Raw genomic sequence first — 23065 nt, forward strand, 5'->3', positions numbered from 1 at the left:
AAAATTCACGCCGCAGATCCACTCGCTTTTTCGCTCAACTTCCTGTTTCGGCGTGACCAAAATCACTACTCCAATTTGACTTCAAATATCATGTGTGAACAGATCTTAAAAAAAGAGCGCCCCAATACAATTCAATTTCTTTGAATTGTAAAAAACCAAGGCCAATAATAACCCCAGCTATCACTGTGCGGCTATTAAAAAGACACAAGATTACAAAAATTGCTTCGCATTCGAGAGCAATTAAAAACAAAGATGAAAAGGCAAATAATAGCTCCGTGAGTTTTCGTTATCGGAGCTATATATGAATCAAAGATCAAGTCGTGATTAAATTTGCTGGAGCTAAAAAAAACTTACCCACTTCGATTCGTAAAACATTGTTCAGCAGCTTAATTTCCGGCGTATTTTAGAGAGAGCTATCAGTAGAAACAAACAGACTCGAAATCTTGCTTTATGGCAACTCATACCTTGAAAATAAGGGAGATTGGAATACAATAGCGATGCCAAGTTGTTGTTCAAGTCGCTTGTTTTCCTGACAGCTTCTGATTTGAAATTATTGGCAACAGAGTCCACAAAGGGGTTCTCCAACAACCCAGAGGAACTTACATCTTTATCAAAAGAGCCAGTGTCAAACGTGTTGATCATTTTTGGAGCTTCGTGAGCTGATAAAGGCGTGCTTACGGTTGAATTGGAGGTAGCAATTGAAAGCGAAGACAGCAGACTTCGTATATCATCTAAACCACAATGCAGACATTTTAATAGTACAAATCGTATTTCGGCTGGCTCATCCAACATTTCGGACATTTATCGTTTTTACGTAAGAGCAGTCAAATTTAATAGCCCGTCAAAAGGTTGATACATTAATACAAATTGAGCGCACAAGGAGTAATGAACATCAAAAATTACCGAATAACGTCGGACGAACTGCTCTCAAACTAGCCACGGTTTAGTGAGGCCAGTTTTAGCGTAATTGAAGGGGCGTGAGGTGAGCGCAGCGAGGGGGGTGAACCCGGGGGGGGGGGGGGGGGCGTGGTTGGCAACATTGGCGGGGGGAGGGTGGTTTGAAAGTGCGGGAGGGGGCAACGGTTGGAGGGGTACCTTTGGCTGCACTGGGTCAGTATGGCCTGAACGATGTGCAGGGGTAGGGATGGGGGGGGGGTGGGGGGACTGATGTGGGTCAACTTCTAAAAACCGCCCTTCACTCCATAAGTCTCCAAAACAGTTGATGAAAAGCATACTTGGCGACTAGTGAGCTGAAAGGCTCTAAGTGAATTTAATGCCCGCTAGGCGCTACCTGTTTATCCCGTTTCTGAGGACAACAAGTCGCATACAAAAAGACCAACAAGACTAATATAATTGCTACAAACTTTGTATGAGAGCAATTAAAAACCACTAACACTTGAACAAAAAGCAGCCACTCAAAAACAGCGGAGTGAAATAATTTGAGACAAAAAATTCTCAAAATAAGTTCAACTTTGTCTACAGTTTCATTATATTCAATAAAATTGATAAATTCAGCCTAAATCGGAGGACTATAAGAGTAATAAGACCAATTAACAGTACTTTCTATCTAAGGAAATCTGATATCTTCATGCATTAGAAAAATTGACGACAGACGAACTTTTTCCAAAAAGATTGAGGTGAACCAGAAGTCAATAGCAGATGATAGTCAGCAGGGCATACACCAAAACAACACAGAACAGCATCTGATAGTCAATAGAGCATATATTGAAACAAGTTGCAAAACGTAACTGAAAAATTGAATTTTAAAACAAAAAAATATCACATGTAGAGAGCATCTAACAACTTTTCAGTTACAGAGCACGTGCCATTACATAGTAAATCATTGTGTAAAAATAAGGCACGTGCTTCTAGGCGGCATATAATATGCAGCCACAAGGCTGGGTGGGGGCATAAACGGAAAATCTCCAATGAACGACGAAAGAATTGCATGGTTAAAGAACAAACGCAACAACATAACTGAATAGCAACAAAATAACTAAAACTGAATCAAAACAAAGGTTGTTAAAAAAGTCAGAAGCAAAAAGTTGAAAATAACAGTAGGGTGAAACCTAGGCACAATAGAAAACAAATGAGATCTGTCAAGCACAGTCAAATAAAATTTCAGAAAACTTGAACATAGCCGGCTGATTGTCGGAAAATAGCCGCCGTTGACGCTCTTGAAGCACATCGGGATTGAAACAGAAAGATATAAAAGAAAAGATAGAACTATACTTAATTCAGCTACTACTAAAGCTTTAAAGCTTAATATTAATCTCAGATAACTATCGCTCTAATGAGCTTTGCTAACCTAATGCACTATGACTTATTGACCGGGCTTCAAAGATTTATCCCATTTCTTTTGACTTTTCTCCTTTGACATTGACCGCATTCACTACATTGTGTAATTCAATGCAAAAGAATTTAGAATTCATTCAGTTGAAACAGAGAGTGAGGTAAGCCATGAGTCAAGCGTGAAAATCGTTAATCAAAAGGTAAAGCGAATTTAAAAAATCCTGACATACAATCCAAAGAATTGAAAGAAAAATTGAGAACTATTGTAGCTAACCAGCAGATCAAATGAACAATCCCCGCCAAAAAGACTATCTCAAAAGTTGAGAAAATAAAATAATCAAAATAAACAAAAAAAATTATTTCTAAAACTCCTGACGCTTTCACCCTGAAAGGCAAAGATAATACAATTCAATGGACTCCTTATATCACGCAAAAGCCTTTAAAGAGATTTATTATCCATTAAAAGTAGATAAACGAGAAATACGACAAATGCTTAAAAAAATTGAAAGCAAAATCTAAAAAAATTCCTAAATTTAGAAAATGTTTAACACCATTTTGTTGCCTCTGGAGTTGTGTCATGCAACCTATCTGTAAGACTTGAAAAAATTTCGTTGGCCAGTAAAGATTGCTAAACTCAGAAAATGCCAAAACTTAAAAAAAAATCAAGACAATTGCAAATTTTTAACAAAATCTTGCAAAAATTTGTAAAATTATCGTCTTAGGAACAATTTCACTTTCTCCAGTGACTATCTAGTATCCCTATTTCGCGCCTTAAATAGTTTCATTGGCTCAAAAAGCTCGATAAATTCGGAACAATAACTTAGAGAAAATTTGAAATTAAATTTTATATAAAAAATTGTTTAAACACATATTATTAAAATATTGGTATACAATCCATTACCTCTTGCTCCTATGCAGTAACTTATTATCAAACTCAACAGGAGGTTCCTGTGCGCGAAAAATTCGCTGTTGAAAAATTTTCAAAACAGCTTGCAAATAAATATGCAAGTTTCATTTAAAAACCTCTAAAATTCGCGACATTTAAAAATGAAAACCTTTTCAATGCCACTCGAAACTGTACAGTAACTTATTATCAAACCCTAGAGGAGGTTCTTTGGCCCTTGAGGGTGGGAACTCTAAAAATAACAAAATTTCAAACAACTTGAAAAAAAGTTCTATAAAAAAATGTCTGATACTAAAATGTTGAAACCGTTCCATGGCCAATAAAAACTTTTCAGCAACCATCATCAAATCCTCTAAATCAAATCCCATCAAAAACTTGAAAAATGACAAATATTAAAGAAATTTGAAAGTTTTAAAAAAATTGCTAAAATTATTGATGTTCAAATGTTAAAAACCATCATATTACCACTAGAAAATATGCAGTAACCTAATATCAAACCCTGGAGGAGGTTCCTTGACACTAGGGCTGAAAAAACTAAAAATGACAGAAAATTTCAAAACTTGAAAAAAATTATAAACATTAGTATAAATTTGCGTGTTTGTTTTTAGTACTAAAACATATAGCTCTTAAAATGGTCACAGAAAGTATTTAAGTCTCACAAAAGACCGAATTATCAACTTTTACGAACCTCAATTTCAGACTGGTTCAACAAAAAATTCAAAAAATTACGAAAAAACCGCAAAAAATGCAACATTTTGGGCTCCAAAACTAAAAGTCACAAACTTGAATTACAGCAATCCCAGTAGCTTCACCGCTCTAAGTACTTGAAGGACTACTAGACGCGGCTAAGGGCCTCTAATAAAAACTTGATGCACGCTGAGCTTTACCTGTTTATCCAGTTTTGAAAGCTCAAAGTCATAAAAAAAGATGTAAAAACATCTTACAAAAATAAAAACAAAGACAGATCACCAATACAATCTAATTCTTGGATTGTAAAAAAAGAGAGTGTCGAAATAATGGCCGCTGAGACGCCGACGGCGGCCATTATGAAAATGTTGATGCGCTTCAATTACGCTTCATCAAACAGCCAATGGGACTTACCATTACTGACACTAATCAATAAGACAATATCAACAACTATAAAACCGTACAGTACTAAAAAACTCGGCAATAATTTTTCAAAACAAATAATGTCAAAGCCGTTAAATACGTCAGCTAAAAACAAACAAATATACAGCTTCAATTATGCTTTATCATATAGTTATTAAGACGGGCCGTTAACACTACTAAGGCAACCAGAAAGAAGATCAGCAGAAACGGAAAATAAACCAAATAACTTTTCGAAAACAAAAGTCAAAATTCAATATACTAAATTGATTCAAAAAGAGATCCAAAGAGACATACCATTATTGGCATTAAGCAAGACAACATGGACATCTATAAAAACCCACAGAACTAATTGCAAAAAGTAGCGTCATTAAAACTTTGAATAAAAATTAAAACTTTAAATAAAAATAGCTTCCGTTATGGCTTTCTGGAGTGTCATTGAGATGAGTCATTAATAGAACAAAGAGGCAGGACGGCAAATTTAAAAAATTAAAGTATGCAAAATTATACCACTATTGTTACTCTCAAACGACTTGCAAGTGGCTGGCTTCTTCAGTTAATAGCTAGAGTTAAGTGTGGCTAGCTTTATCCTAAATAAAGGGCGTGGGTTGAGCATGGCGTGGGAGCGCACATGGAGGGTCGATCTCAAAGGGTTACGGATGGAAACATGTGCAGGGTGGGGGATTAAAGGGGAAGGGACTGATGTGAGGGGGTCAAACTAAGAACCACAGTCCAGTGAGCCAAAAGGCTCTTAGGAAACTTAATGGCCTCCAGGTTTCACTTTTTCCCGTTTTTGAGGACGGAAAGTCAAAAGGGTCGGACAGAAAATCCGCCAAGCGAAAAATCGGATGGTAAATAGTACGGCTCCGACTTTAATTTAAAAAAGCAGGACACGGCCAGAAATATAATCCAGGGAATTGAATGACAAACTTGAAAAATCATCAGTTGACTGACAGAAGAATTGGATATCAAAAGCCGAACAAAAACACTAATTTGAGAATTATCAAAAGAGAACTTGAATTGTAAATTTGAATACTTGTAAAGGTAACGAGAACCAAAGGTTAATAAAATATTCCAAAGAAAAACAAAACAGGGCAATTCACAGATATCCTTCCGGACACACAACAAGCGAAAGCGAAAACATAAGTATGAGCCAAACAAAGGACAGAAAATTGTCCAAACCTAGAAAAATCAAGCGAAATTACAAAAAATGTGCTAAAAATCTTAGGAAAAACTTTCAAAACAGCTTCTGTACAACTGAAAAAACTATTCATTACCACAGATTGAACTGAAAAAAAAGTTTATTCAAATCTCCTATGAATTTAATAACAAAATATTTCAAAAACTTGAAAATATCAGCATTATTAAGCAGTTTCAATTTGAGATGTTAATATCCTCAAAAAATATCTGGGTCATCAAAATTTATCCAACAACCCAAATTTCAGACTGAAAACTGTTTTATTAGTCGCTAAAACCTGCACTTAAAGATTTGAAAAACTATTTAGAAGTTGAAATTTGAAAAATATTTAAAACTTACAAACATTATTCATACCCAGATCATCAAATTTTTCTATTGATAAAACAAATCTCTGAACCCATTTTCAAGCATAACCTTTTTTAATAATACTCTCCCGGAAAATGCGAAGTGTGAACTAAAAACTGCTTTGATAAGACCGCACGTGATCAAAAAGATTCCACGCTTAGCGAAAATTTTTTCACACTAACTTTTTTCGATCGCTCTCAAAATGCGGCATGCGCAGAAAATCACTCTTTTTACTCTCTGCTCGCCAACTCCTTAACCTAAACCATTAGTTTTCACGAGCAGCATTGTTTTTACATTCTGTGGAATACAGTTCACAGAAAATTATCGATAAAAAATAGCCAGAACAAAACCGGAAAGTTGAAATTTGAAAACTTGAAAATTTTTTAGAAGTTACAGGTATTATTCAAACCCAGATCAAATTTTTCTATTGATAAAACAAATCTCTGAACCTATTTTCAAGCATAACCTTTTTTAATAATATTCTCCCGAAAAATGCGAAGTCTGAAAACAGTCCTCAACAAACATTAAAAAACAGTTACTGATGAATTGTTGATTACACACATGAAACCCGAACTTCATTGGAAAACACTTGAAACAAGACAGAGTGAAAACTGAAAACTGCAGAAGTGAACAATAAATTTTAAAATATGTGCTATGAAAATTTTAATTGTTTTCGCTTAGCAACAAAACACATACGATGACAATACCCATACCACAGTACACAATTGAACATAAAGATATTGCATAAGGCCGAACAAATCAGAAAAATTTGACAAGAAACATCAAAAAAGAAAAAAAAATTGTCAAAATTTAGTTCAATTTCATTAAAGCAAACTGAAATTGATTTTTAACAAAATCAAAAAGTTACAATATTCAACATAACTAATTTCAACCAAAACTATTAGCCTAAAAACAAAAAACATAAAATTGAGTCAAAAACCACTAAAAAGCGTCTAATAAGGCTAACTCACAAAACTGCTTTAGATATCATATAAAACTCTAAAATGTTGAGATGATGAAAAACGCTCCCAAATGTAAAGTTATTTTTTAATAGGGTTTCCATAAAATAATTACCCAAAAAAAACAAAGTGAAGTAAAAACTAAAAATAAAAATGCTTCGGAACACCTTTACTTAAAACAACTTTAGTGTGAACTAAACTGCTTTGAAAAGTCCTCACGTGATTAAAAAATTTGACCGCTTAGCGAAAGTTTTACCAAACTTTTTTCGATCGCTCTCAAAATGCGGTATGAACAAAAATTGGATCTTTTCCGTTTGCGCCCCCCCCCACTACGTTATGCTGCCCCAGTTACAGAGCACGTGTCATTACATAGTAAATCATTATGTAAAAATATTGCACGTGCCTCTGGGGGTTGCAAATAATATGCACCCAATAAGCTGGGGGGGGGGGGGGCACAAACGGAAAAGATCCCAAAAATTCACTCATTTTTCTCTCTGCTCACCAATTCCGTAACCTAAACAGTTAGTTTTCACGTGCAGCATTGACTTTTACATCCTGTGAAAAACATTTCACAGAAAATTATCGATAAAAACAGCCGGAAGAAAACCAGAAACTTGAAGAATTTTATTTAAAAGTTGAAATTTGAAAACTTTAAAAAACCTTAAAAAACAGTTACTGCTGAGTTATTGAAGACCCACACGACACCCATATTGATTGAAAAACAGTTGAAACATGACAAAGAGGTGATAGATAATAAGTGCGGAACTAAATAATTCAACTTAAAAAATGAATTACAAAACTTTTGTTTTCACTTAACAACAATACCCATACGATAATAATACCCATACTAAAGCACACAATTTAACATAAAAAATGTTGATGAAGACCGAATAAAACAGAAAAATTAGGCAAACAAAACGAGCACAAAAAATTGTTTAAATTTAGTTCATTTTCTTTAAAACAAACTGAAATTGATTTTAACAAAATCAAAATGTCACAATATTCAAAATAAAATATAATTTCAACCAAAATAATTAGCCTATAAACCAAAAAGGTAAAATTGAGTCAAAAATGGCTGCAAAGCGGCTAATACGGCAAAATCACAAAAATTGCTCAAGATATCATTTAAAACTCAAAGCTTGAGATGATCAGAAACGCTCCCAAACGTAAGGTTATTTGTTAATAGGGTTTCCAAAAATACCCAAAAATAAAAATGATTCGGAACACCTTTACATAAAAAATTTTTATTGTGAACTAAAAACTGCTTTGATAAGACCGCACGTGATCAAAAAGATTCCTCGCTTAGGGAAAATTTTTCCACACTTAACTTTTTTCGATCGCTCTCAAAATGCGGCATGCGCAGAAAATCACTCTTTTTACTCTCTGCCCGCCAACTCCTTAACCTAAACCATTAGTTTTCACGAGCAGCATTGTTTTTACATCCTGTGGAATACAGTTCACAGAAAATTATCGATAAACAATAGCCAGAACAAAACCGGAAATTTGAAATTTGAAAACTTGAAAATTTTTTAGAAGTTACAGGTATTATTCAAACCCAGATCAAAATTTTCTGTTGATAAAAAAAAGCTCTAAACCAATTTACAAGCATAACATTTTTTAAAAATATTCTCCCGAAAAAAGCGAAGTCTGAAAACAGTCCTCAACAAACATTAAAAACAGTTACTGATGACTTATTGATTACACACATGACACCCAAATTCATTGGAAAACACTTGAAACAAGACAGAGTGAAAACTAAAAACTGCAGAAGTGAACAATTTACTTTAAAATATGTGCTATGAAAAACTTAATTGTTTTCGCTTAGCAACAAAACACATACGATGACAATACCCATACCACAGTACACAATTGAACATAAAGATATTGCATAAGGCCGAACAAATCAGAAAAATTTGACAAGAAACATCAAAAAAAAACAAAATTGTAAAAATTTAGTTCAATTTCATTAAAGCAAACTGAAATTGATTTTAACAAAATCAAAAAGTTACAATATTCAACACAACTAATTTCAACCAAAACTATTAGCCTAAAAACAAAAAACATAAAATTGAGTCAAAAACGGCTAAAAAGCGTCTAATAAGGCTAAATCACAAAACTGCTTGATATATCATATAAAACTCTAAAAGGTTGAGATGATGAAAAACGCTCCCAAATGTAAAGTTATTTTTTAATAGGGTTTCCATAAAAAAATTACCCGAAAAAACAAAGTAGAATAAAGTAAAAATTTAAATTTAAATTATGTAAAAAAATTGCACGTGCCTCTGGGGGTTGCAAATAATATGCACCCACTAAGCTGGGGGGGGCACAAACGGAAAAGATCCCAAAAATTCATTCATTTTTCTCTCTGCTCACCAATTCCGTAACCTAAACAGTTAGTTTTCACGTGCAGCATTGACTTTTACATCCTGTGAAAAACATTTCACAGAAAATTATCGATAAAAACAGCCGGAAGAAAACCAGAAACTTGAAGAACTTTATTTAAAAGTTGAAATTTGAAAACTTCAAAAAAAATTAAAAAAAACAGTTACTGCTGAGTTATTGAAGACCCACACGACACCCAAATTCATTGAAAAACAGTTGAAACATGACAAAGAGGTGATAGCTAATAAGTGCGGAATTGAATAATTTAATCTAAAAAATGAATTACAAAACTTTTGTTTTCACTTAGCAACAATACCCATACGATAATAATACCCATACTAAAACACACAATTTAACATAAAAAAGTTGATGAAGACCGAATAAAACAGAAAAATTAGGCAAACAACAAAACGAGCACAAAAAATTGTTTAAATTTAGTTCATTTTCTTTCAAACGAACTGAAATTGATTTTAACAAAATCAAAATGTCACAATATTCAAAATAAAATATAATTTCAACCAAAATAATTAGCCTATAAACCAAAAAAGTAAAATTGAGTCAAAAACGGCTGCAAAGCGGCTAATACGGCAAAATCACAAAAATTGCTCAAGATATCATTTAAAACTCAAAGCTTGAGATGATCAGAAACGCTCCCAAACGTAATGTTATTTGTTAATAGGGTTTCCAAAAATACCCAAACATAAAAATGATTCGAAACACCTTTACCTAAAAAATTTTTAGTGTGAACTAAAAACTGCTTTGATAAGACCGCACGTGATCAAAAAGATTCCTCGCTTAGCGAAAATTTTTTCACACTAACTTTTTTCGATCGCTCTCAAAATGCGGCATGCGCAGAAAATCACTCTTTTTACTCTCTGCTCGCCAACTCCTTAACCTAAACCGTTAGTTTTCACGAGCAGCATTGTTTTTACATCCTGTGGAATACAGTTCACAGAAAATTATCGATAAAAAATAGCCAGAACAAAACCGGAAAGTTGAAATTTGAAAACTTGAAAATTATTTAGAAGTTACAGATATTATTCAAACCCAGATCAAAATTTTCTGTTGATAAAATAAAGCTCTAAACCAATTTACAAGCTTAACATTTTTTAATAATATTCTCCCGAAAAATGCGAAGTCTGAAAACAGTCCTCAACAAACATTAAAAAACAGTTACTGATGACTTATTGATTACACACATGACACCCAAATTCATTGGAAAACACTTGAAACAAGACAGAGTGAAAACTAAAAACTGCAGAAGTGAACAATTTATTTTAAAATATGTGCTATGAAAATTTTAATTGTTTTCGCATAGCAACAAAACACATACGATGACAATACCCATACCACAGTACACAATTGAACATAAAAATACTGCATAAGCCCGAAAAAATCAGAAAAATTTGACAAGAAACATCAAAAAAGAAAACAAAATTGTAAAAATTTAGTTCAATTTCATTAAAGCAAACTGAAATTGATTTTAACAAAATCAAAAAGTTACAATATTCAACACAACTAATTTCAACCAAAACTATTAGCCTAAAAACAAAAAACATAAAATTGAGTCAAAAACGGCTAAAAAGCGTCTAATAAGGCTAAATCACAAAACTGCTTTAGATATCATATAAAACTCTAAAAGGTTGAGATGATGAAAAACGCTCCCAAATGTAAAGTTATTTTTTAATAGGGTTTCCATAAAAAAATTACCCGAAAAAACAAAGTGCAATAAAGTAAAAATTTAAATTTAAATTATGTAAAAAAATTGCACGTGCCTCTGGGGGTTGCAAATAATATGCACCCACTAAGCTGGGGGGGGGCACAAACGGAAAAGATCCCAAAAATTCACTCAATTTTCTCTCTGCTCACCAATTCCGTAACCTAAACAGTTAGTTTTCACGTGCAGCATTGACTTTTACATCCTGTGAAAAACATTTCACAGAAAATTATCGATAAAAACAGCCGGAAGAAAACCACAAACTTGAAGAACTTTATTTAAAAGTTGAAATTTGAAAACTTTAAAAAACCTTAAAAAACAGTTACTGCTGAGTTATTGAAGACCCACACGACACCCAAATTCATTGAAAAACAGTTGAAACATGACAAAGAGGTGATAGCTAATAAGTGCGGAATTGAATAATTTAAATTAAAAAATGAATTACAAAACTTTTGTTTTCACTTAGCAACATTACCCATACGATAATAATACCCATACTAAAACACACAATTTAGCATAAAAAAAGTTGATGAAGACCGAATAAAACAGAAAAATTAGGCAAACAACAAAACGAGCACAAAAAATTGTTTAAATTTAGTTCATTTTCTTTAAAACAAACTGAAATTGATTTTAACAAAATCAAAATGTCACAATATTCAAAATAAAATATAATTTCAACCAAAATAATTAGCCTATAAACCAAAAAAGTAAAATTGAGTCAAAAACGGCTGCAAAGCGGCTAATACGGCAAAATCACAAAAATTGCTCAAGATATCATTTAAAACTCAAAGCTTGAGACGATCAGAAAAGCTCCCAAACGTAATGTTATTTGTTAATAGGGTTTCCAAAAATACCCAAAAATAAAAATGATTCGAAACACCTTTACCTAAAAAATTTTTAGTGTGAACTAAAAACTGCTTTGATAAGACCGCACGTGATCAAAAAGATTCCTCGCTTAGCAAAAAATTTTTCACACTAACTTTTTTCGATCGCTCTCAAAATGCGGCATGCGCAGAAAATCACTCTTTTTACTCTCTGCTCGCCAACTCCTTAACCTAAACCGTCAGTTTTCACGAGCAGCATTGTTTTTACATCCTGTGGAATACAGTTCACAGAAAATTATCGATAAAAAATAGCCAGAACAAAACCGGAAAGTTGAAATTTGAAAACTTGAAAATTATTTAGAAGTTACAGATATTATTCAAACCCAGATCAAAATTTTATGTTGATAAAATAAAGCTCTAAACCAATTTACAAGCTTAACATTTTTTAATATTCTCCCGAAAAATGCAAAGTCTGAAAACAGTCCTCAACAAACAATAAAAAACAGTTACTGATGACTTATTGATTACACACATGACACCCAAATTCATTGGAAAACACTTGAAACAAGACAGAGTGAAAACTAAAAACTGCAGAAGTGAACAATTTATTTTAAAATATGTGCTATGAAAATTTTAATTGTTTTCGCATAGCAACAAAACACATACGATGACAATACCCATACCACAGTACACAATTGAACATAAAAATACTGCATAAGCCCGAAAAAATCAGAAAAATTTGACAAGAAACATCAAAAAAGAAAACAAAATTGTAAAAATTTAGTTCAATTTCATTAAAGCAAACTGAAATTGATTTTAACAAAATCAAAAAGTTACAATATTCAACACAACTAATTTCAACCAAAACTATTAGCCTAAAAACAAAAAACATGAAATTGAGTCAAAAACGGCTAAAAAGCGTCTAATAAGGCTAAATCACAAAACTACTTTAGATATCATATAAAACTCTAAAAGGTTGAGATGATGAAAAACGCTCCCAAATGTAAAGTTATTTTTTGATAGGGTTTCCATAAAATAATTACCCAAAAAAACAAAGTGAAGTCAAAACTTAAAAAAATGCTTCGGAACACCTTTACTTAAAACAACTTTAGTGTGAACTAAACTACTTTGAAAAGTCCTCACGTGATTAAAAAATTTGACCGCTTAGCGAAAATTTTACCAAACTTTTTTCGATCGCTCTCAAAATGCGGTATGAACAAAAATTGGATTTTTTCCGTTTGTGCCCCCCCCCACCTCGTTATGCTCCCCCAGTTACAGAGCACATGTCATTACATAGTAAATCATTATGTATAAATATTGCACGTGCCTCTGAGGGTTGCAAAAAACATGCACCCACTAAGCTGGGGGGGCACAAACGGAAAAGATCCCAAAAATTCACTCATTTTTCTCTCTGCTCACCAATTCCGTAACCTAAACAGTTAGTTTTCACGTGCAGCACTGACTTTTACATCCTGTGAAAAACATTTCATAGAAAATTATCGATAAAAACAGCCGGAAGAAAACCAGAAACTTGAAGAACTTTATTTGAAAGTTGAAATTTGAAAACTTTAAAAAACCTTAAACAATTACTGCTGAAATATTAAAGACCCACACGACACCCAAATTCATTGAAAAACAGTTGAAACATGACAAAGAGGTGATAGCTAATAAGTGCGGAATTGAATAATTTAATTTAAAAAATGAATTACAAAACTTTTGTTTTCACTTAGCAACAATACCCATACGATAATAATACCCATACTAAAACACACAATTTAACATAAAAAAAGTTGATGAAGACCGAATAAAACAGAAAAATTAGGCAAACAACAAAACGAGCACAAAAAATTGTTTAAATTTAGTTCAATTTCTTTAAAACAAACTGAAATTGATTTTAACAAAATCAAAATGTCACAATATTCAAAATAAAATATAATTTCAACCAAAATAATTAGCCTATGAACCAAAAAAGTAAAATTGAGTCAAAAACGGCTGCAAAGCGGCTAATACGGCAAAATCACAAAAATTGCTCAAGATATCATTTAAAACTCAAAGCTTGAGATGTTCAGAAACGCTCCCAAACGTAATGTTATTTGTTAATAGGGTTTCCAAAAATACCCAAAAATAAAAATGATTCGAAACACTTTTACCTAAAAAATTTTTAGTGTGAACTAAAAACTGCTTTGAAAAGAACGCACGTGATCAAAAAGATTCCTCGCTTAGCGAAAATTTTTTCACACTAACTTTTTTCGATCGCTCACAAAATGCGGCATGCGCAGAAAAAAACTCTTTTTACTCTCTGCTCGCCAACTCCTTAACCTAAACCGTCAGTTTTCACGAGCAGCATTGTTTTTACATCCTGTGGAATACAGTTCACAGAAAATTATCGATAAAAAATAGCCAGAACAAAACCGGAAAGTTGAAATTTGAAAACTTGAAAATTATTTAGAAGTTACAGATATTATTCAAACCCAGATCAAAATTTTCGGTTGATAAAATAAAGCTCTAAACCCATTTACAAGCATTAAAAACCTTGCTTAGGTCTATATTAAAACAAGGAAAATGACAAACCATAATGAAAACGAAAATAGACAAAAAATTGCCAAACAATTGATTCATTCAGGACTTGCAAAACGACATTTTCACCTTAATATAGATGCTCCCAGCAACGTCACTACGTTTGGCACATTAAAAACCAATAAAGCCGGCTAAGGGCCTCTATCGCCACTTAATTCCCGCCGAGAATACCTGCTTATCCCGTTTCAAAAGCTCAAAGTTGTGAAAGCATCATACAAAAAAACATAGCCGGCAGAACCCGGAATCGACATTTAAAAAAGTTTTTTTTTAACTTTCACGCTAGCCAACCACTAAATGAGAAATTTATCTACTTCATAATACTAATCAAATTGAAACAACAAACAAACCAAATTATCATGGAAAGAGCAGATTACGAAAAAAAATTCTTGGAAACGTTGCTGGAATAGCATTTCCTTTCTAAGTTTCTAAAAAAACAATTGAATATGACAAATTGTTAGGTAAAAAAACATTTTGCTCAACAAATGATGGGAAACATAGCCAACAAAATATCAAGAAATTTCAAATACCGAGCAAAAATAGAAGAATTAAAAAAATCTGAAAAACCTGCTACATTTTTTAATATTCTCCCGAAAAAAGCAAAGTCTGCGAAAACTCTTCAGCAAACCTTAAAAACAGCTCCTGTTGAATTATTGAATACCCACATGAGACCCAAATTCATTGGAAAACACTTAACCATGACAAGGAAGTGAAAACCTTGAGTTGCGGAATTGACTAATTTATTTTAAAAAAAGTGCTACAAAACTTTTAATTGTTTTCGCTGATCAACAATACCCATGCAATAACAAAAACCATACCAAAACACACAATTGAAGAAAAAATTGCTGAAGACGGAGTAAAATAGAAAAATTAGGCAAACAAAAAGAGCACAAATTTGTGTAAATTCAGTTCATTTTGTTTAAAGCAAACTGAAATTGAGTTTAACAGAATCAAAAGGTCGCAAAAATAAAAAAAAACAGCTAATTTGATCCAAAACAATTAGACTGTAAGCCAAAACACAAAATTGAGTCAAGAACCGCTAAAAAGCGTCTAAAACGGAGAAATCACAAAAATAGCTCGAGATATCATATAAAACTCTAATAAAAAGTTGAGATGATCAAAAACGCGCCCAAACCAAGAGATTTTTGATAGGGGTTGCAGAAAAAATTAACCGAAAAAAATAGTGAATTATAAAAAACTGAAAACAAAAATGCTTCGAAACACTTTTACCTAAAAAAAGTGCTATGAATAAAAAACTCCTATGAAAAGACCGCACGTGATCAAAAAGATTGCTCGCTTAGCGAAAACATTTTCACGATACCTTTCTTCGATCTCTCTCTAAATGCGGCATAAACAGAAAATTACTTTTTCTCCCTGCTCGCCAATTTCTTAAGCTAAACGATGTCAATGCGCACGTGAAAACTAACTGTTTTCACGTGCGGCATTGATTATTACATCCTGTGATACACACTTCAGAAAATTATCGATAAAAACAGAAAAAATCCAGAAACGAATTGAGATCGCATTCCCCGAGAAAATTGGCTTTTCCAATTGGCTTATATCTCCTTTCAGAACGCATCAATGCAAGAAAACAAAAATTACAAAAAAGTGTGTTTAAATTCTTAGAAAATACTTTAAAACAGTGTCTGTAAAACTGATATCTATTCATTACCACATACATGAGCAGTAAAAAGGTTTCTTTAAACCTCAACTATGAACTTGGAAAACAAAGAAATTTTCAAAAAACTTAAAATCAGCATTATTATGCTGTTTCAATTTGTGATGTTCATATTCTCAAAAAATCATCTGGGTCATCAAAATTAATCCAGCAACCCAAATTTCAGACTGAAAACTGTTTCCTTTCTCACTAAAAGCAAATTAAACTTGGAAAAAATTAAAAACTAGAAAAACTTTATTTCAAACCGGAAATTTGAAAAACATTTAAAACTTACAAATATTATTTATATCCAGATCATCATACTTTTCTGTTGATAAAATAAAGCTCTAAACCCATTTAAAAGCATTGAAAACCTTAGGTCTATATTGAAAACGGAAATTGACAAATTATAATGAAAACGAAAATAGACAAAAAAAATTGCCGAACAATTGCGCCATTCAGGACTTGCAAAATGACAATTTCACCTTAATATAGAAGCTCCCAGCAACGTCACTACGTTTGGCACCTTAAAAACTACTAAAGCCGGCTAAGGGCCTCTATGGCAACTTAATGCCCGCCGAGACTACCTGTTTATCCCGTTTCAAAAGCTCAAAGTTGTGAAAACATCATACAAAAAACATAGCTGGTAGACCCCGGAATCGACTTTTAAGTAAGTTTTTTTAACTTTCACGCTAGCCCACCACTAAATGAGAAATTTCTCATTTTCATAATACTAATCAAATTGAAACAACAAACAAACCAAATTATCATGGAAAGAGCAGATTACGAAACAAAATTCCTGGAAACGTTGCTGGAATAGCATTTCCTTTCTAAGCTTCCAAAATATCATTGAATATGACAAATTGTTAGGTAAAACAAACATTTTTCTCAACAAATGATGGGAAAAATAGCCAACAAAATATCAAGAAATTTCAAAAACCGAGCAAAAATAGAAGAACTAAAAACTCTGAAAAACCTGCTACATTTTTAAATATTCTCCCGAAAAAAGCAAAGTCTGCAAAAACTCCTCAGCAAATCTTAAAAACAGTTCCTTTTGAATTATTGAATACCCATATGAGACCCAAATTCATTGGAAAACACTTAAACATGACAAGGAAGTGAAAACCTTGAGTTGCGGAATTGAATAATTTATTTTTAAAAAGTGCTACAAAACTTTTAATTGTTTTCGCTGATCAACAATACCCATGCAATAACAAAAACCATACCAAAACACACAATTGAAGAAAAAATTGCTGAAGACGGAGTAAAATAGAAAAATTAGGCAAACAAAAAGAGCACAAATTTGTGTAAATTCAGTTCATTTTGTTTAAAGCAAACTGAAATTGATTTTAACAGAATCAAAAGGTCGCAAAAAAAACAGCTAATTTGATCCAAAACAATTAGACTGTAAGCCAAAACACAAAATTGAGTCAAGAACCGCTAAAAAGCGTCTAAAACGGAGAAATCACAAAAATAGCTCGAGATATCATATAAAACTCTAATAAAAAGTTGAGATGATCAAAAACGCGCCCAAACCAAGAGATTTTTGATAGGTGTTGCAGAAAAAATTAACCGAAAAAAAATAGTGAATTATAAAAAACTGAAAACAAAAATGCTTCGAAACACTTTTACCTAAAAAAAGTGCTATGAATAAAAAACTCCTATGAAAAGACCGCACGTGATCAAAAAGATTGCTCGCTTAGCGAAAACATTTTCACGATACCTTTCTTCGATCTCTCTCTAAATGCGGCATAAACAGAAAATTACTTTTTCTCCCTGCTCGCCAATTTCTTAAGCTAAACGATGTCAATGCGCACGTGAAAACTAACTGTTTTCACGTGCGGCATTGATTATTACATCCTGTGATACACACTTCAGAAAATTATCGATAAAAACAGAAAAAATCCAGAAACGAATTGAGATCGCATTCCCCGAGAAAATTGGCTGTTCCAATTGGCTTATATCTCCTTTCAGAACGCATCAATGCAAGAAAACAAAAATTACAAAAAAGTGTGTTTAAATTCTTAGAAAATACTTTAAAACAGTGTCTGTAAAACTGATATCTATTCATTACCACATACATGAGCAGTAAAAAGGTTTCTTTAAACCTCAACTATGAACTTGGAAAACAAAGAAATTTTCAAAAAACTTAAAATCAGCATTATTATGCTGTTTCAATTTGTGATGTTCATATTCTCAAAAAATCATCTGGGTCATCAAAATTAATCCAGCAACCCAAATTTCAGACTGAAAACTGTTTCCTTTCTCACTAAAAGCAAATTAAACTTGGAAAAAATTAAAAACTAGAAAAACTTTATTTCAAACCGGAAATTTGAAAAACATTTAAAACTTACAAATATTATTTATATCCAGATCATCATACTTTTCTGTTGATAAAATAAAGCTCTAAACCCATTTAAAAGCATTGAAAACCTTAGGTCTATATTGAAAACGGAAATTGACAAATTATAATGAAAACGAAAATAGACAAAAAAAATTGCCGAACAATTGCGCCATTCAGGACTTGCAAAATGACAATTTCACCTTAATATAGATGCTCCCAGCAACGTCACTACGTTTGGCACCTTAAAAACTACTAAAGCCGGCTAAGGGCCTCTATGGCAACTTAATGCCCGCCGAGACTACCTGTTTATCCCGTTTCAAAAGCTCAAAGTTGTGAAAACATCATACAAAAAACATAGCTGGTAGACCCCGGAATCGACTTTTAAGTAAGTTTTTTTAACTTTCACGCTAGCCCACCACTAAATGAGAAATTTCTCATTTTCATAATACTAATCAAATTGAAACAACAAACAAACCAAATTATCATGGAAAGAGCAGATTACGAAACAAAATTCCTGGAAACGTTGCTGGAATAGCATTTCCTTTCTAAGCTTCCAAGATATCATTGAATATGACAAATTGTTAGGTAAAACAAACATTTTTCTCAACAAATGATGGGAAACATAGCCAACAAAATATCAAGAAATTTCAAAAACCGAGCAAAAATAGAAGAACTAAAAACTCTGAAAAACCTGCTACATTTTTAAATATTCTCCCGAAAAAAGCAAAGTCTGCAAAAACTCCTCAGCAAATCTTAAAAAACAGTTCCTTTTGAATTATTGAATACCCATATGAGACCCAAATTCATTGGAAAACACTTAACCATGACAAGGAAGTGAAAACCTTGAGTTGCGGAACTGAATAATTTATTTTTAAAAAGTGCTATAAAACTTTTAATTGTTTTCGCTCATCAACAATACCCATGCATTAACAAAAACCATACCAAAACACACAATTGACGAAAAAATTGCTGAAGACCGAATAAAATAGAAAAATTAGGCAAACAAAAAGAGCACAAATTTGTTTAAATTAAGTTCATTTTGTTTAAAGCAAAATGAAATTGATTTTAACAGAATCAAAAGGTCACAAAAATAAAAAACAGCTAATTTGATCCAAAACAATTAGCCTATAAGCCAAAACATGAAATTGAGTCAAAAACGGCTAAAAAGCGTCTAAAACGGCGAAATCACAAAAACAGCTCGAGATATCATATAAAACTCTAATAAAAAGTTGAGATGATCAAAAACGCGCCCAAACCAAGAGGTTTTTTATTAATAGGGGTTCCAGAAAAAATTAACCGAAAAAAAGTGAAATAAAATTAACACTAAAAACAAAAATGCTTCGAAACACCTTTACCTAAAAAAGTGCTGAGAATTAAAAACTCCTATGAAAAGACCCCACGTGATCAAAAAGATTGCTCGCTTAGCGAAAACATTTTCACGATACCTTTCTTCGATCTCTCTCTAAATGCGGCATAAACAGAAAATTACTTTTTCTCCCTGCTCGCCAATTTCTTAAGCTAAACGATGTCAATGCGCACGTGAAAACTAACTTTTTTCACGTGCAGCATTGATTTTTACATCCTGTGATATACACTTCAGAAAATTATCGATAAAAAAGAAGAAAAAATCCAGAAAGGATTTCAGATCGCATTCCCCGAGAAAATTGGCTTTTCCAATTGGCTAATATCTCCTTTCAGAACGCATCAATGCAAAGAAAACAAAAATTACAAAAAAATGTGTTTAAAACCTTAGAAAATACTTTGAAAACAGTGTCTGTAAAACTGATATCTATTCATTGCCACTTACATGAGCAGTAAAAAGGTTTCCCTAAATCTCAAATATGAACTTGGAAAATAAAGAAATTTTCAAAAAACTTAAAATCAGCAATATTATGCTGTTTCAATTTGTGATGTTCATATTCTCAAAAAATTATCTGGGTCATCAAAATTAATCCAGCAACCCAAATTTCAGAATGAAAACTGTTTTCTTTCTCACCAAAACCAAATTAAACTTGGAAAAAATTAAAAACTAGAAAAACTTTATTTCAAAACGGAAATTTGAAAAACATTTAAAACTTACAAATATTATTTATATCCAGATCATCATACTTTTCTGTTGATAAAATAAAGCTCTAAACCCATTTAAAAGCATTGAAAACCTTAGGTCTATATTGAAAACGGAAAATGACAAACCATAATGAAAACGAAAATAGACAAAAAATTGCCAAACAATTGCTTCATTCGATAAAATAAAGCTCTAAACCCATTTAAAAGCATTGAAAACCTTAGGTCTATATTGAAAACGGAAGATGACAAACCATAATGAAAACGAAAATAGACAAAAAATTACCAAACAATTGTTTCATTCAGGACTTGCGAAATGACAATTTCACCTTAATATAGATGCTCCCAGCAACGTCACTACGTTTGGAACCTTAAAAACTACTAAAGCCGGCTAAGGGCCTCTATCGCCACTTAATTCCCGCCGAGAATACCTGCTTATCCCGTTTCAAAAGCTCAAAGTTGTGAAAACATCATACAAAAAAAAACATAGCTGGTAGACCCCGGAATCGACTTTTAAGTAAGTTTTAAGTAACTTTCACGGTAGCCCACAACTAAATGAGAAATTTATCTACTTCACTACACTATTCAAATTGAAACAACAAACAAACCGAATTATTATGGAAAGAGCAGGTTACGAAAAAAATCCTGGAAACGTTGCTAGAATAGCATTTCATTTCTAAGTTTCTAAAAAACCATTGAAAATGACAAATTATTAGGTAAAAAATTAGTATGCTCAACAAATGACGGGAAACATAGCCAACAAAATTCATTGGAAAACGCTTGAAAACACAAAGTGAAAACTAAAAACTGCGGAATTGAATATGAAACTTTTAATTGTTTTCTCTTAGCAACAAAACCCATACGATGACAATAACGATACTACCATACACAATTGAACATAAAAAATATTGCTGAAGGACGAACAAAACAGAAAAATTTGGCAAAAAAAATCAAAAGAAAAAAATTTAGTTCACTTTCTTTAAAACAAACTAAAATTGATTATAACAAAATCAAAATGTTACAATTCAACATATCAACATATTTCAACCAAAACGATTAGCCCAATAACCAAAAACATAAAATTGAGTCAAAAACGGCTAAAAAGCATCTAATAGGGCTAAATCGCAAAAACTGCTTGAGATATCATATAAAACTCTAAAATGTAGAGATGATCAAAAACGATCCCAAACGTAAAGTTATTTTTTAATAGGGTCTCAATTAAATAATACCTAAAAAAAAATAGTGTGAACTAAAAATTGCTTTGAAAAGTCGGCACGTGATTAAAAAATTTGCCCGCTTAGCAAAAATTTCACCACACTGACTTTTTCGATCGCTCTCAAAATGCGGCATGAACAGAAATTTAATTTTCTCCCTGCTCGCCAATTTCTTAAGCTAAACGATGTCAATGCGCACGTGAAAACTAACTTTTTTCACGTGCAGCATTGATTTTTACATCCTGTGATATACACTTCAGAAAATTATCGATAAAAAAGAAGAAAAAATCCAGAAAGGATTTCAGATCGCATTCCCCGAGAAAATTGGCTTTTCCAATTGGCTAATATCTCCTTTCAGAACGCATCAATGCAAAGAAAACAAAAATTACAAAAAAATGTGTTTAAAACCTTAGAAAATACTTTGAAAACAGTGTCTGTAAAACTGATATCTATTCATTGCCACTTACATGAGCAGTAAAAAGGTTTCCCTAAATCTCAAATATGAACTTGGAAAATAAAGAAATTTTCAAAAAACTTAAAATCAGCAATATTATGCTGTTTCAATTTGTGATGTTCATATTCTCAAAAAATTATCTGGGTCATCAAAATTAATCCAGCAACCCAAATTTCAGAATGAAAACTGTTTTCTTTCTCACCAAAACCAAATTAAACTTGGAAAAAATTAAAAACTAGAAAAACTTTATTTCAAAACGGAAATTTGAAAAACATTTAAAACTTACAAATATTATTTATATCCAGATCATCATACTTTTCTGTTGATAAAATAAAGCTCTAAACCCATTTAAAAGCATTGAAAACCTTAGGTCTATATTGAAAACGGAAAATGACAAACCATAATGAAAACGAAAATAGACAAAAAATTGCCAAACAATTGCTTCATTCGATAAAATAAAGCTCTAAACCCATTTAAAAGCATTGAAAACCTTAGGTCTATATTGAAAACGGAAGATGACAAACCATAATGAAAACGAAAATAGACAAAAAATTACCAAACAATTGTTTCATTCAGGACTTGCGAAATGACAATTTCACCTTAATATAGATGCTCCCAGCAACGTCACTACGTTTGGAACCTTAAAAACTACTAAAGCCGGCTAAGGGCCTCTATCGCCACTTAATTCCCGCCGAGAATACCTGCTTATCCCGTTTCAAAAGCTCAAAGTTGTGAAAACATCATACAAAAAAAAACATAGCTGGTAGACCCCGGAATCGACTTTTAAGTAAGTTTTAAGTAACTTTCACGGTAGCCCACAACTAAATGAGAAATTTATCTACTTCACTACACTATTCAAATTGAAACAACAAACAAACCGAATTATTATGGAAAGAGCAGGTTACGAAAAAAATCCTGGAAACGTTGCTAGAATAGCATTTCATTTCTAAGTTTCTAAAAAACCATTGAAAATGACAAATTATTAGGTAAAAAATTAGTATGCTCAACAAATGACGGGAAACATAGCCAA

At 32.3% G+C, this 23065-nt stretch overlaps 1 protein-coding gene across 2 annotated transcripts in view; it reads right to left on the reverse strand.

Annotated features, from left to right (window-relative positions):
- The window catches only part of LOC142334680 (uncharacterized), a 244017-nt gene that overhangs the window by 57525 nt on the left and 163427 nt on the right, over window positions 1-23065 (reverse strand). For both annotated transcript variants that reach the window (XM_075382902.1, XM_075382903.1), the window contains exon 5: window positions 465-731. In XM_075382902.1, the coding sequence (XP_075239017.1) occupies window positions 465-731 (267 nt within the window). The remainder of the gene's footprint in view (window positions 1-464; window positions 732-23065) is intronic.

Source organism: Convolutriloba macropyga, chromosome 2, assembly GCF_964194025.1.
Source record: "Convolutriloba macropyga chromosome 2, txConMacr16.3, whole genome shotgun sequence".
Classification (NCBI taxonomy): domain Eukaryota; kingdom Metazoa; phylum Xenacoelomorpha; order Acoela; family Convolutidae; genus Convolutriloba; species Convolutriloba macropyga.